General features: G+C 31.3%; 1 protein-coding gene across 1 annotated transcript; it reads right to left on the bottom strand.

The window, feature by feature from the left end:
- Positions 1-6,776, bottom strand: PAP26 (purple acid phosphatase 26). The gene is made up of 10 exons (XM_022279279.2): positions 6,573-6,776; positions 5,910-6,118; positions 5,072-5,272; positions 4,626-4,737; positions 3,682-3,908; positions 3,039-3,177; positions 1,813-2,033; positions 1,083-1,201; positions 821-982; positions 1-409 (listed from the first exon to the last, which is right to left on the bottom strand). Exons 2-10 carry the CDS (start codon positions 6,099-6,101, stop codon positions 337-339), a joined length of 1,446 nt encoding a protein of 481 aa, XP_022134971.1. The 5' UTR covers positions 6,102-6,118; positions 6,573-6,776; the 3' UTR covers positions 1-336.
- Between the last annotated feature and the right edge of the window lie 6,915 nt (positions 6,777-13,691).

Raw genomic sequence — 13,691 nt, 5'->3', positions numbered from 1 at the left:
TTAAAGGTAAAACATTGCCAAGTTAGCATAGGATGATTATTAATAATAGCCATTAGCCACTGGGCGTGGATTGTTCAATTCAAAAGCTGGCCTGCTAAAAGAAACATACATAAAAAGTGCAGGCAAAGGCAAAGGCAAAGGCTAATGCAATAATAAACTGATTGATATCCATAATCCATTCAAACACTATACATTACCAATCTAATGAACCCATTTGGAAAGCCAAAGCCAACCGTCTCTGCAAAACAGTTGCTTATTCAAAACAAGTTCACTTCCTGAGGCAACTCCAGGCAAACGGTTTCAAGATTTTTTGTACCTTACGTGCGGCTAATATTATTAATAGCTCTTGTTCTGGCTAATCACCATCTGGATATGTTTCTCCAGCTTTCTCCTTCGACGGTTATGTGCCCTGCACGCACGAACATCGCGTTACTGATCATTGCCAAGAAATTTCACAAACCGAATCTAAATTTATCGCTGATTTGTTTCGCGTAGCTGTTTGAATAGATGTAATGGGCTAGTAAACAATGACTGCACGGTTAAATGCTTGCTTCTAGCAGCAGTAATATGATGATATGTTTGGTCAAATAACCTTTACAGTTTACATTAAGGAGGATGCTGATGGGAAAAGGTGGGAGAAAAGACCAAATGGTAGAAAAATTGTTCTATAATTGTTATTGACTGGAAATCTGAAGTATAGGGCTCCTTCTGGGTTCAAACTTCCATTTTGTAAGCCGTATCCTCTTTTCTTATTTTTCTTTCAATGAAAGCTAAATTTTCCCTGTGAGAGAGAGAAATCATAACATGAAAGTACACTAACCAGTATTGATTGCGTAGTACGAATGCATCTGTTGCCACTTTCTTCCCATCATCATTTCGGTTCCAATGGTAGAATGCATGAGTCCTGTTTTTGATTTCCAAAGTTGAATGTCCGTAGCTGGCTTCTCGAAATGCTGAGTAGTCTGGTTGTGGATCTCGAAACCTAATACCGATGGACAGACCATAATACACGTTAGACAGATTGAATCTCATATCTAAACATCAATGAGCCAGTTCAGTGAATGCTTATCCAATTTATTTACCTTCCAGCAAGACCTTCCTGGTTACCGCCGTCTCCAACTGTAATGTAAACAGGGGCTGATTTGTCTGGTACAGTGTGATGATCACCGCTTGCATTGAATTTTAGGCTGGAGATGCGATACTAAAATTATGAAGGAAAAAAGAGAAAAAAGAAACAAAAAACTTGGATCAAAATAAGGAAACTGTAATAGGAGAAAAGAATATGTTATTGTGACATGAATTTCATAGTATCGTCTTTAGGTGTGCGAGAATGTAGGTTAGGAGGAATATATGCAGAAATGTAAAGGGCTATCAGGCGGTCAAAAGGTTGAAAATTTCTGAAACAACTGTAGACCATCATATCTATCAGAAGACAGAAGGAAGAACTAAATGGTAGCCTCTCTGAAATATTTGAACACCAATAGTTTGAGCCACCTAAAAAAATAAACTAGAATCTATGCTATTTTTTGGGTAAGAACTCTGATAACTTATTTGGAAGTTTCATCCTATACTGTCTAATGATTGAGGTTAGCTGATTATTTTGTCAAAGTAGAATAATGTACTTGCAGATTATGATATAGCATGCAATGTTCATCAAAACGACAGATTTAAATGGAAGAACTACTACAACAGTTGAATCACATTATGATATAGCAACAAGGTAAACATAAGCATTTACTAGATGCCCAATCTATGGTAGAGATAATCACTATACGGCATAAAATGGAAAGACATAAAAACTAAGCAACATACTGATCGTTCATAAGCATGAACATGGCCAGCAAAGACAGCGTCAACTCTGTACTGAACGAACCAACTTTCAAATACTGACTGCATGCTTTCACCCTCCCGAAAATGTGCTTCATTACTATGGTAGATTGGAACATGCACAAGCACAATTAGCCAAGGGGTCTTCTCCCGATCAACCCTCTCCAATTCTTCACGGAGCCAGTGCCATTGAGGCGTGTACTTCACTGAAAGAAATAATCGTAAAGCTTGTAAAGAAAAACGTGAAAGTTGGTAGCCTTCATAATGATAAAAGAAAAACAGAATATAAGACGGGATATGAGCTCATTATCTGAGTGCTTGTTTATGCTATCAAATTGGCTAGAAAAGAACATGTAAGTTCTCTTTGGTTTACTCTAAAGCTGGACCGGAATTACACATGCTGCAGTTACAAGGAAGGAAATGGAATCAATCCTCAGGTTGCAATGGGTCCTCTCCCTTTTGTAACATTTCATCATCAAAAGAAAATGTTTTATTTCGTAATCTTTTTGGACACAGACCTCTAAAATGCTAGGGAAGAACTTTAAATTTTGGCCACGACATTCTCAAACAAAAAAAATTGTTACAAGGGAAATGCTTAAACTCGACAACCCAATAGCTTAATTACATGTACTTGACAGTTGGCATATACTGAGTGGTCATGAATCTATAATACATTGTATATGACAACCATCGTTCATGCCATAAAATGCCCCACCATTCTATAGAATCTTATTTCCTTAAAACTGGGATGATAAAGTAATCCATATTTTGGTCTATGTGGTGAACAACTCGAGCCCCAATTGATGTTATGTTATCATCATCATGCAAAAGGAAATACAAAAAGCAGAGATCCTTGACAACAGTTAAAAACAACCAAAATTTGACACTCATTAGACAAAACCGAGGTCAATGGATCAATCTTGCAAAGAAGGTTAAGTGGTTGGAATTCTACCTGTGAGGTTTTAACGTATCTTTCCAATTTCTCACAATACATGCTTAAATGCTCAGCATAATTATGGGGATCCAAACACCACCACCCTCTAAAAAAGAAAAACCTTGAAATTCAACTCTGGTAGTAATTAACATGCAAACTTAACATGATGAACATATAAAAAGAATGATAGGATGATGAATTCCACTAATAAACAGCAGTAAATACTAAAGAACTTAACTAGTCGTGTAAAGCAAGAGAATATGTATTTAGTATTTACCAAATGGAGAGTAGGCAGATAATACTATTATATGAGCAGATGCCCGTCTGATTGCATACCAAAGAGGACTGCTGCTCTTGGATGCCAAATAAGGTGTAGGATATCGATGGAGATAGGATTTGAAAGGAACAACTTCATCCTAATAATTAAAAAATAAATAAAAATAAATACATGAAAAATGGATCATATCAAAGAAACAAGCATGATAAAGATTACAATTAGTTCACTCAATACTTAATAAAACCGAGTAAATTGAGTTAATTCCAACATAAAGCTGAATGAATTTAGAGCATTTCGGAAATTATATTACAACATATCCTCTGATTTAGCAGGACAATATTCCTCCCGTTTTCGGTCATTAACTCAGTGGCAGATTCAGTATTAAAATTCAGAAGGGAACTTACTTATGGTGACAATTTGAGTATAAAATTTACATGTCCACGTACAACAATTGTCTAGTTTAAAATATTTACATGCGAAGAAAATACATACGAACCATGGTGAAATAATATAATTACTGAGCTATAATTGAAATAATTTTATTCAAAGATTGAATCTTCACATAGTTTAATGACATGCCAAAGTGGTTAAGATAGTTACACATGTAGCAGAAGTAATAAAAAATCATCATAAAAATTTTTACCATGTAAGGCATGTACTCTATTTCATGATTCCCAGCAGACCAAATCCAAGGTTGATATGCTGCACTTTGCTCCGCAAATCGACCCCATGTATCCCATCTAAGACCAACGTCATTAAATTGATATCTATCAGCATAAGAGAGATCTCCAACAAACAATACTGTCTGCCCTTCACTCTTCATGTAATGCTTAAGAGTAGAAAGAGAATTGAATGTCTGGCCCAAATCACCTAGTACATGGTATAGCTATTTAGTATGGAAGCAGCAAGCCAAAATAAATATTGGCTACAAAAGTCTACAAAGTCCAAAAGTAAATTGAACAAGATGAAACATACAAGGAAAAGAGAATCAGTGGGCTTGGAAAGTATAACAAGACGTTTAACTCAGATTTTCTAAGCCCTATGACATTATTTAACACCATGCTCGCCCTAATTTGTTAATTAATCGTAAATTTCAATTTATTATTTATCAATAAGTTATATAGAAGAAAAACAAGTATTTGGCTAATGATGAGAAATCAAATTTTGGGAATAAAAAGTTTACGTGTTCATGTATTTTAATTATAGATATTGTAATTAGCATAGTTTCATCAACTCAAATGTTGAAAAGTTTACTTATCATTTAGTAACAGTTCCAGAAAATGTGATGAATGAAATTTGACTTTGAAATTACAAAATTATATAACTAATATTCAATTTCATATGGTATCATGTAAAAGCATTTAATTATTTAACGACAAAAATACAAGTAAATTATATATAATTGTACAATTGAAAGGGGGAAGAAAAGCTAGATTTTACCCTCATCTTACTTTTGCTGGATTGAGTTGGAGAAACTAAAATCAAGTTGTGAAAACTAATGTTTTCTTTTATTTTACAGACAATGTTCAAGAAAATTGATTCAATAATTAACACTGCACATGCAAATAGAAAGAGAACTTCTCTCACCAATTATTCCAAATTTGTAAGGAGCATCTGGATCAATCTTTGGGGGTGTCTGAAACGAGAATCCACGAGCAGAATCACCACTCCCAACCTTGTAATAATACTTGGTATCATACTGGATCAAGGGAGCACCATTAAACTCATCAACGAAACAGATTTTCAAAGAGAGTGTTTCTAGTCAAGAAAGGAAGAGAAATGCAGTAATCTTGGAAGAAAACACATACATGTGGCATGGCATGTCAAGTTAGCTTATAGTTCAAGTAAAAAATCATGAATTTGTGTGAAATTGTTAATGAGAAATTGTTCCCATCAGTGAGAATGGAGCTTAATGACAGTGAAGAAACATAAAAGAAATTTGAACATGTGGCAATTTTCAACCAGCTTGAAGTTATATGTTTAGTCTGATAAGATGAATATTTTGCATCCATCATAAAGCTACATTCAGTTACCTTGAGGTCGCTAAGGAGGCAGTGATGAATGTAACCAGATTTGTATTGATAAAAGGTGTAGTTTGTCACTGTTCCCTCTGCAGTGAACTCATAACTATTGTCTGATGTACCATATTGTACACTATTGGGCCCTGGCTCATCAGGTGTTACCCATGATATAATAACGGCCTTGCCTTCATAGTCACCCTGGGTGATATGCACCTACAAGGAAATGGTATGACTATCCTTGTTATTCTAGAAAATAACTTCCACAGGAAACAATACACAAAAGAAATAGGACGATGTGTTCCATTCGTCTAGAAAATGGAAATGCATTAGGCAACACAACTCAAAACCAAATTCTGTAAAAGTAACGACAAAAAATTCTTCACAAACTGCCCAGTCCGAAAACAAGAGAACCTCCAAACCAAACATTATGCTTTTCATCAAGCCTATCTTTCGGACTATTTATTCCTTCCCATCCAATACTCAGTTCAGGAAAAAAAATCGTGATAGAAAATTTAAATAAAGTTGTAAAACCGTATATTTCCCTTAGAAACCTTATAAAGCCAGATGACCAATGTGAAAGGAACCATCAAATATATGCCAGAAGATTAAGTAACACGCTGCGCAAAAAGAAGCATTATAGAAATGAGGGTAAAAGATTGTCTAAAGGTTAAAACCAAGACCATTATTGATTTGAGAATCAGTTCAGTGGGAGAGAATGTAAGTATTCAACAATCTTCAACACGGAGAAGCCTATAGAGACTTTAGAAAGAGGAAAGAATAATAATTAAGCCAGTAGCCTCTATTACATTACACAAAATCAAATTTAGTTCCAAAAATATCAAGAGCTTACCTGTTGGGGGGCATTGTAACCTTTTGGAACAGCTAGTGCTTCATGGTCAAGAGGTATATCAATGGATGGCCACTCTGATCGAATAAATGTACTGGTGATCCCCGCATTTCCAAATCTCAGACAGCTAACAAATATGCAGAAAGCAAATGCAAGTTGAAGAAACCAACACCGGGGCCTAGAATTTCCGAGCATGATTGTGACTCAATCAGCTGCATCAAGACAAAAGAAATATGTTTCGTTGTGGACAAAAACTTCAACAATTAAAAGATGATTGAAATAGAGCATACAAACTAAACAAAAGAGAATTCAAAACGAGACTGATCGATGACAACGAAAGCAGAAACATTCAAAATCAGGCCTAAACGGAAAATTTTACGACCACAGAAATTCATATAGCGAGAGCCAAATCGAATCCAACTCAAACTTCACGTTTCAAATCTAACTCCATTTCGTGTCCACCTGGCATCACTCTCCATTCTGAGGGATGAAATCACATCCAAAATCCCAAAATGAACAAAAATATCATAGCATACTATCATTTTGGAGGAATACAGATATCAATCAACGATTGTAAAGCAGTACTACATGAATTTCAATCAGATTCTAAAACAAGGGTGTGTAAGGTGGGTGATAATGCGTGTGCGAGAGATCAGAGGAAGAAACCTGAGAGCATTTGCAGGGAAGAGATCGGAAGAAGGCTTGAGTGAAGTGAGTGGACGGGATGACGCCGGCGAGAGATATAGATGATGGGTGGTTGAGAAGTTGGGGGGCGTAAACTAGCAGCGAAGGAACCGGTGACGTGGCGTAGGTTAGAACAGCGTTCCCATCCCATTCCCCGGTCGTGGGGAATATTCTCAGAGATCAGGTGCCAAGTCAATGCGGCTTTGAAGATATTGTTACACAAAATCTGGCTTCAGGTAAAAATTAAAATCAAATCCTTTATAGAAATAACAATAATAAGTAAATATCAAATTTAACCTATAATTTGACTCAATTACACAATTTACCCCTTAAAATTCGGATAAATATTGCAATTTTTACCTTCTGAAAGGTGATTTGAAAATTTATTGCAAAGAAAATTATTGATACGTGTTGGGGTGAATTTTTTTTGTTTGGTTCAAATTTGTTAGTTTTGATAGAGTTATTTAATATGTATTAATCCAACTTCATTTGATACCAAATATGTTTTTTTTTTCAATTAGTTGGCGGATTAGTAAAAATTGAGCTTCTCAATCATTCATAAAAATGATTTTGTTGAAATATTTTTTTTAGTCGAATAAATTTGAGTTACTGGATTTGAACTTCCAATCTTAGAGAGTAATGCAACTATCATTACTAGTGAGCTCTACTTATTTGACTGATTTTAATCACTTCTCAATATTTCATTTTTCAAATCAATTTATCAATCCTACCTAACTTAATGGATGAAATATTTATTACCATCTCAAATTTCAATGTTTCAATCTTTGTGCCACACAATTATGTTAATCTCGACAAAGTATACCCATAAAATGTCATATGCCTATAAATACAAAATGTAAATTCATCCTAAAGTATGTGTGAATCTGTGCATTTACTTAAGAATAAAGTAGTTCAGACAAACTGACTTGAACATCGGAGTGTTCATTATTTTTTTGCAAGTCTGTGTAGTACAAATTTGTGGTTTGCACAAGATATTTTGTGCTAAAACACATACATATATACGTACATATTTAGAGTTAGTTGAAATGTATCTGACGTGATTTCAAATAGTCTTTTTGGTATATATATTAATATTTTGCATTGAATTACTTATATAACAATGTTATATTTTAATTTTTAATTAATGTATTTAGATTAAGATTTTATATCTTTTTATTTTATTTTCCCAGCAAACGTCCCAGCAAATTTTTATTTTTATTCATTTCAAACTATTATCAGATCAAACAAAATAAAAATAACTAAAATAATTTTTTAGATCTCAAATCGCAGGATTTTAAATTATTTGTTGAACATCTTTTATGTTAGAAATTCAAATTTTCAGTAACTTGAGGTGTGATACTTTAATAAATAAATAAAAGAGTAAACATCTTATATTCAAATTTTTTTTATTATTATTTCGTAAGTTTCAAAATCTTGTAATCCACGAGAGAGAATAAAGTGTCCAAACAAATTTTTCAATCCAAACATGTATGGTAGTAAATATTTAACTCTATACTTATGAAAAGTTATTATTATAAGTCACTTTTTATATATAACGGAAACTCTTTAGTATAAAGTAATGTTTATCTTTTAAGAAATATATTGATTATAATGTCGTGTCGAAATTATAATAGAAACTTGAGAGACCAAAATGATAATTTTTTTTCAAAGTACATAGACCAAAAGGATGACTAAAATGAATCAAAGTTGAAAGTACATTAATCAAAATAAATATTTTAAAAATACATGGACCAAAATAAACCAAAGTAAAAAGCGAAGGGACCAAACTAGTATTTTAACCATAATTTAATCATAGGTGAATAAAAATCAACGTTAAGAGTCACTAAATACGACTGATATACAAATGGATCCCGCAAGCAATAATATTGATCTACTCAAATCAAAACGAGTATAGCTTAGCATTTGATCCCCATTTCATATCTTATACTAAAAAGAAATTTATCTGCTCTAACTTAGCGGAGAAATGAGCCACATAATTAAAGTATACATATTTATTTTGATAATTTATGCTGACGTGAGAGCATACGTCACACAAGCTTTTTTATTTTTTTGGGCAAAGGACACATAACAATTTGTCTCAAAAAAAGAAAAAACAAAGCAAAAAATATGGACTAAATTTTTTGTCTAACAAAAAAAAAAAATAGGTGGACCCAATTTTTACAATTGGATGGATAGCGAAGAGGTACGTGTCTGAGAACCAACTTGTCAGGATTTTGCCTACTATAAATTTGTCCATATTAGAAATCTACAAGGACTTGCTCAAAAAATAAATAAATTTACGAGGTCTTTCCTCGCAAGAAAAAAATAATAAATAACAGGATTATTTTTCTCACACGACAATAAATTACCAAAATTTTAGTTTTCTTAATTAGTATTTAGAAAAACCAGTCCAAGTCTCATACTATTCAATTTTCAAATTCATCAATTACTCATTTTACTTACATTATCTTCAATTTTCAAATCCATCAAATACTCATTATACTTATTAACATTATTTGTAATAAAACCTTTAAATATTACAAAATGTACGTGAGATTCATAAACAAGTATAATTATCATCAAACCCTCCAATGGTAGAATTGTTACAAGTGTAAATTATTTTACATCATTTTGTTATTTTCAAAATTCGAGATGTCATCGCTACATCATGTAAGATTTTTTTACAAAATATTATGAATGGGTGTGCTCCAAATGCTAAAAAAAGGCCATGGCTTTGGATTTTTTTTAATTCCAATTGAAATATTTAAACCATGCATGCTAACTCTAGTTATTTGAGTGATATTTTGCTTCGTACGAGTGTTTTGTATAATTGAAGTCAAGGAAAGAATTTCACGTGGTTGTAATAATTTTCTCATAGTGAATTTTCTTCTTAGATCGTAGTTTTTTCTCTAGTTTGAAGTTTTTCACGTAAATTATTGTGTTTATTTATTGTTGTTGTTTTCTTTAAATTTTTCAATTATTTCTGGAATACAAGTATGAGGTTTTTTTTTTTTTCATCACATCAATATATGGAAACCACAAATTTAAAAGTTCAATATTACAGTTTTCAAGTTGGATTTCATTGTTAAAAGTTTTCATATAGTTTAAAGATGTGCCACCATGTCATAATATTTATGAATTTAATTGTAACCATTCATAATTTTAAGGGGTTATTGATGAATTGAAAATTCTAGGGTATGATTCTAGCAACTCTTATTATTTATGGACGTTGATCAAGTTTAAAGTTTGAGAGTATAATTATAGTCTCTCTGATCCTTCACGAGTGGTTTTTACAATTTCATATATTATAATAGATATATAACTTTTAAAACATAGATGGATTATTAAAATAAACAAATTAATTTGAGTCAAAATCAAATTGTCACGTGGGGAATAAGGAGAGGTCTATCTGGACAATATGAAAATCCAGGCCAGCCATAATTAGCCAAAGATTCGCGATGGAAATTAAACTACTATGTGACACGATATGGTCCGACCCATATAAGAAGATACGTCCGACATCGATAACCGCCTGTCGAACTCCCAACCTATAAATAGATGACATCACTCATGCAGACAGATATCAAATTTCATCTCGAACTTATTATTGAGCTGTTACTGACTTGAGCGTCAGAGTATTTGCTTCTCTTGTGCAAGTCATTTCCTGACAGAGCAAGTCAGTCTCACCACGTGTGTCCGACCTTGACCAGATCTGACCTTGCTCCGTTTTAGGCATAAAAATATTAAATTATTAGTTTATTCCATAAATTTTCATGTTTGTGTGTAGTAGATTTGTGAACTCTCAAAAATGTCTAATAAATTATAAATTATATTAATTTTGATTTCCTATCTAATAAATCCACCATATATTATGTTTTCATAATTAATAGATCTTTTAAACATAAAATAAAGTTTTTTTTTCTAAAACTTTGTACTCTCAATGAAATAATGTAAGTTCATGGATCTAAAAAATATCTACCACATTAGAGATCAATTAAATACAAAATTAGAAGTTATTAGAAGTTCTAAGGGTAAAATTGAATGTTAGTGACACAATTGAAAGTTTATTGACCTATTAAATATAAATCTAAAGATTTATAGATTAACACTTAAATAAGTTTAGACAAACAAATTGATTATCATTTATAACTTTATCGTTAGATTATCATGTTACTTTAAAATATCATTTTTACTCATGGCAAGGTTATTTTTTTTTGTTGAAAAAGACAACCAAGAGCACATTCAATCATAAATAGTTCAGTCTTGTAATTTTATCTATTCTTGAGCAATTTCTAAAATCTCATGCTTTGAGGTCTATTGAAAAACACTACCATTTCAGTAAGAAAGTTTCGATTACAAAAAAAATAAATGAAAATAATTTGTAAGTATATTATAGGATGACCTCAAAATGAAAAGTTTAAATTTCTTCCTATTTCGGTTTATGATTAGGGCTCATTTGGTCACGTTCATATTTCTTGTTTCTGTTTCTTTATTTTTAATGAAGAAAAATGTATTGCATGGTTCCAACATTTAACCATTCGAGCATGATAAAACAATATTTTTATTTATATTTTAGAACAAATTGAAAATGAAAAAAAAAACTTATTTTAGTTGTTTCCAAAAATTTTATACAATTGTGAAAATGTTTCCAAAAAAAGAAACAATGAATAAAGTTAGTTGTAAAATACTTAAATTTTTTAACAAAATTGGAAACGAGAAAAAAAAAACAAATAACTTTACCCAACAAGTCCTTAGAAATAAAAATTTTAATTATTAACGTTTTATTGTTATTATTAAATCGATAAAATTTAGGTGTTAGCTAAATAGTTAAATTTATCGTTATTAAAAAATGGATAGTTATTTATTATTTTTTTTAATATATTAATATTGTCAAATTCTAACCTAAAATTCATTTTTATTATATTATTATTTTTTAGAACTCCAACGAGCCACGACAGGCACACTATTATTATTATTTTTTATTTTATTTTTTTGAGAGACACGTTATTGTCTTATTGAGTGTGAATATTCTGCGGATCTTTTTCCCTTTTTCTTCCTCAGTAAGGAACAAATCTGCATACTCTATAGTTATAAAATTGACTGTTCACATTTTTTTTCCAAATATTATATCATTTGACTTTAAAAATAAAATAGCATTACAGTATGCATGTTAGAGATCTATTACTTCAGACTTATAGCTAAAGTTATTAATAACTCAATTATTGAATAATTATACTTCAATTTACCAGTTAAATATTGATATATTTGTCATGAACTTATTAGGTTTTTTAACTTCTTTTTTACTTTTAGGAAATTACATCGGATGATACAAATATTATATTTATTTTTAAAAAATTCAGTAAACTTGAATTTTTTTTCTCTTGTGTGATCGTTTTTTTAAGTCAAATCAAATTATGTTAATTTTAAAATTTTAAATTTTTTGTTATATTTAAAAATACATAATACATACACACACATCTCTTATTTATCACATTTTCTATAAAAATTCATAGCTGTTATAGGGAGCAAAAGCAAAGATTAGACCGGAGAAGAAGTGCATGGGTCAAGTAAGTGTCGAAAAACGTGACCTCAGCCGACCAAGCGCCTTGGTGAGAAGAAGGCCTTGATGCCAACCAGGTGGGCCGAGAACTATAACGGCTTACCCGACCGTTTTGCAGTACCTCCCGTTTCGCAGTTACACCCGTAACGGGTCTGAAGTCTACTAGGATTCACATGAGACTGCTATAAGAGGGACGAAACCCTAGAGGTATGGGGCATCCTACTCGATATACTCAAATCTTATATCCATCTACTCTCCTTACTAACTTAGACATCGGAACCCGTGTGACCGGAGTCAGTTTAGGTTTGATTGGTTTTTCAAGTTCTTTGTCCCCTGCTTATCAAGTTTGGTATGAACTTCGAAGGGAATCGGAAGAGCATAATTCACACTTCAACAATAGCTATTTAACATATTTTAATAACTACATCATTAATAAAAGTCAAAGTGTATGGTTTTACCGTTCAACATTTTTTTTTGAAGGGTACCATTCAACTTTAGCATTGCGTTTGAATATTATTTCTTTCACTCTTATATTACTATTTGCTCAAAAAAAAAAAAAGAACTTTTATGTTGACATTTATAAAAACTGATGGTTGGTGAGAATTAGGTATTTTTCATGATTAAACATTAATTAAAGCTTCTTAAATTAGAATAATTCATAATAGAATTTCTTTTTTAGTGTTAATATTTTTCTAAAACAAAGCATCCACAAAACAGAAAAATATGAATCTGTAGAATCATTAAATTAATTATCTAAATTGTGGATCACAAATAAATAAAGTAATCATTATAAGTAAACTAGTTACAACTAGCTCCCCATAAGTTTAGCTAACAATCAATAATCGATTGAAATTTATTTACCTAAAAAGAAATTCGTATCGACAGTTGAGACTACCCACGTTCAAATTTTTTAGCTAATTTCAATTGGTTTGATGTGACAGGTAAACGAAAATATATCTACAGCACAATTAATGGTTGAATATTTGTTCCCTTCAAAATTTGATTTTATTATCTCTCTAAATTTTGAAGTGAAACAACTTGTCAATATGAACGACTATAAATGACATAACCACTTTCTTTTTGTATCCTTAATTTATTGTAATAAAAAAAATCAATTACATTTTTCAATACAATTTAGTATAAGAAGGACCTTAACAAACGAATATATTGTCACAATATATTTGAAAAAAAGTACTAAAAACAATAGTCGATAAAAAGATTATGTTTAATATGATTATGAACTTTAAAAAATAGTTCTTTTTTTTTAGACACCGAATTAGTCGCGAAACCACCGATGAAGAAGGACCTGAGGCCGTAATCCCTGAACTCCTAAGATTAGTCAAACTACACAAAATACCTCGAGAACACTTAAATTGTGTATAATAAGTTCGAATGTTTTGAAATTTAGGTACTTATTAAAAGTAAATGGGTTTAAATTTCTATTAAAAATCGAAAATTTAGCAATTTATTAGGGTTTTTTTTTTTAAGTTAATGGAGCTATTATAAAAAAATAAAAATAAAAAATATTGAAATTTTAGACA

The sequence above is a fragment of the Momordica charantia genome, assembly GCF_013281855.1.
Source record: "Momordica charantia cultivar OHB3-1 chromosome 6 unlocalized genomic scaffold, Mcharantia_2.0 BLBB01000006.1, whole genome shotgun sequence".
Lineage (NCBI taxonomy): Eukaryota > Viridiplantae > Streptophyta > Magnoliopsida > Cucurbitales > Cucurbitaceae > Momordica > Momordica charantia.
The sequence above is the reverse complement of the archived record's forward strand: the minus strand, read 5'-3'. Positions and strand labels throughout refer to the sequence as shown.

Excerpts from the sequence above, each read along its gene's own strand:
- PAP26 (XM_022279279.2), bottom strand. The coding sequence starts at position 6,101 with ATGCTCGGAAATTCTAGGCCCCGGTGTTGGTTTCTTCAACTTGCATTT. Across the intron at positions 4,738-5,071 it reads GCCTCCTTAGCGACCTCAAG|TATGATACCAAGTATTATTA; the intron begins GTAACTGAATGT and ends CCCTTGATCCAG. Across the intron at positions 3,909-4,625 it reads TTACAAATTTGGAATAATTG|GTGATTTGGGCCAGACATTC; the intron begins GTGAGAGAAGTT and ends ACCATGTACTAG.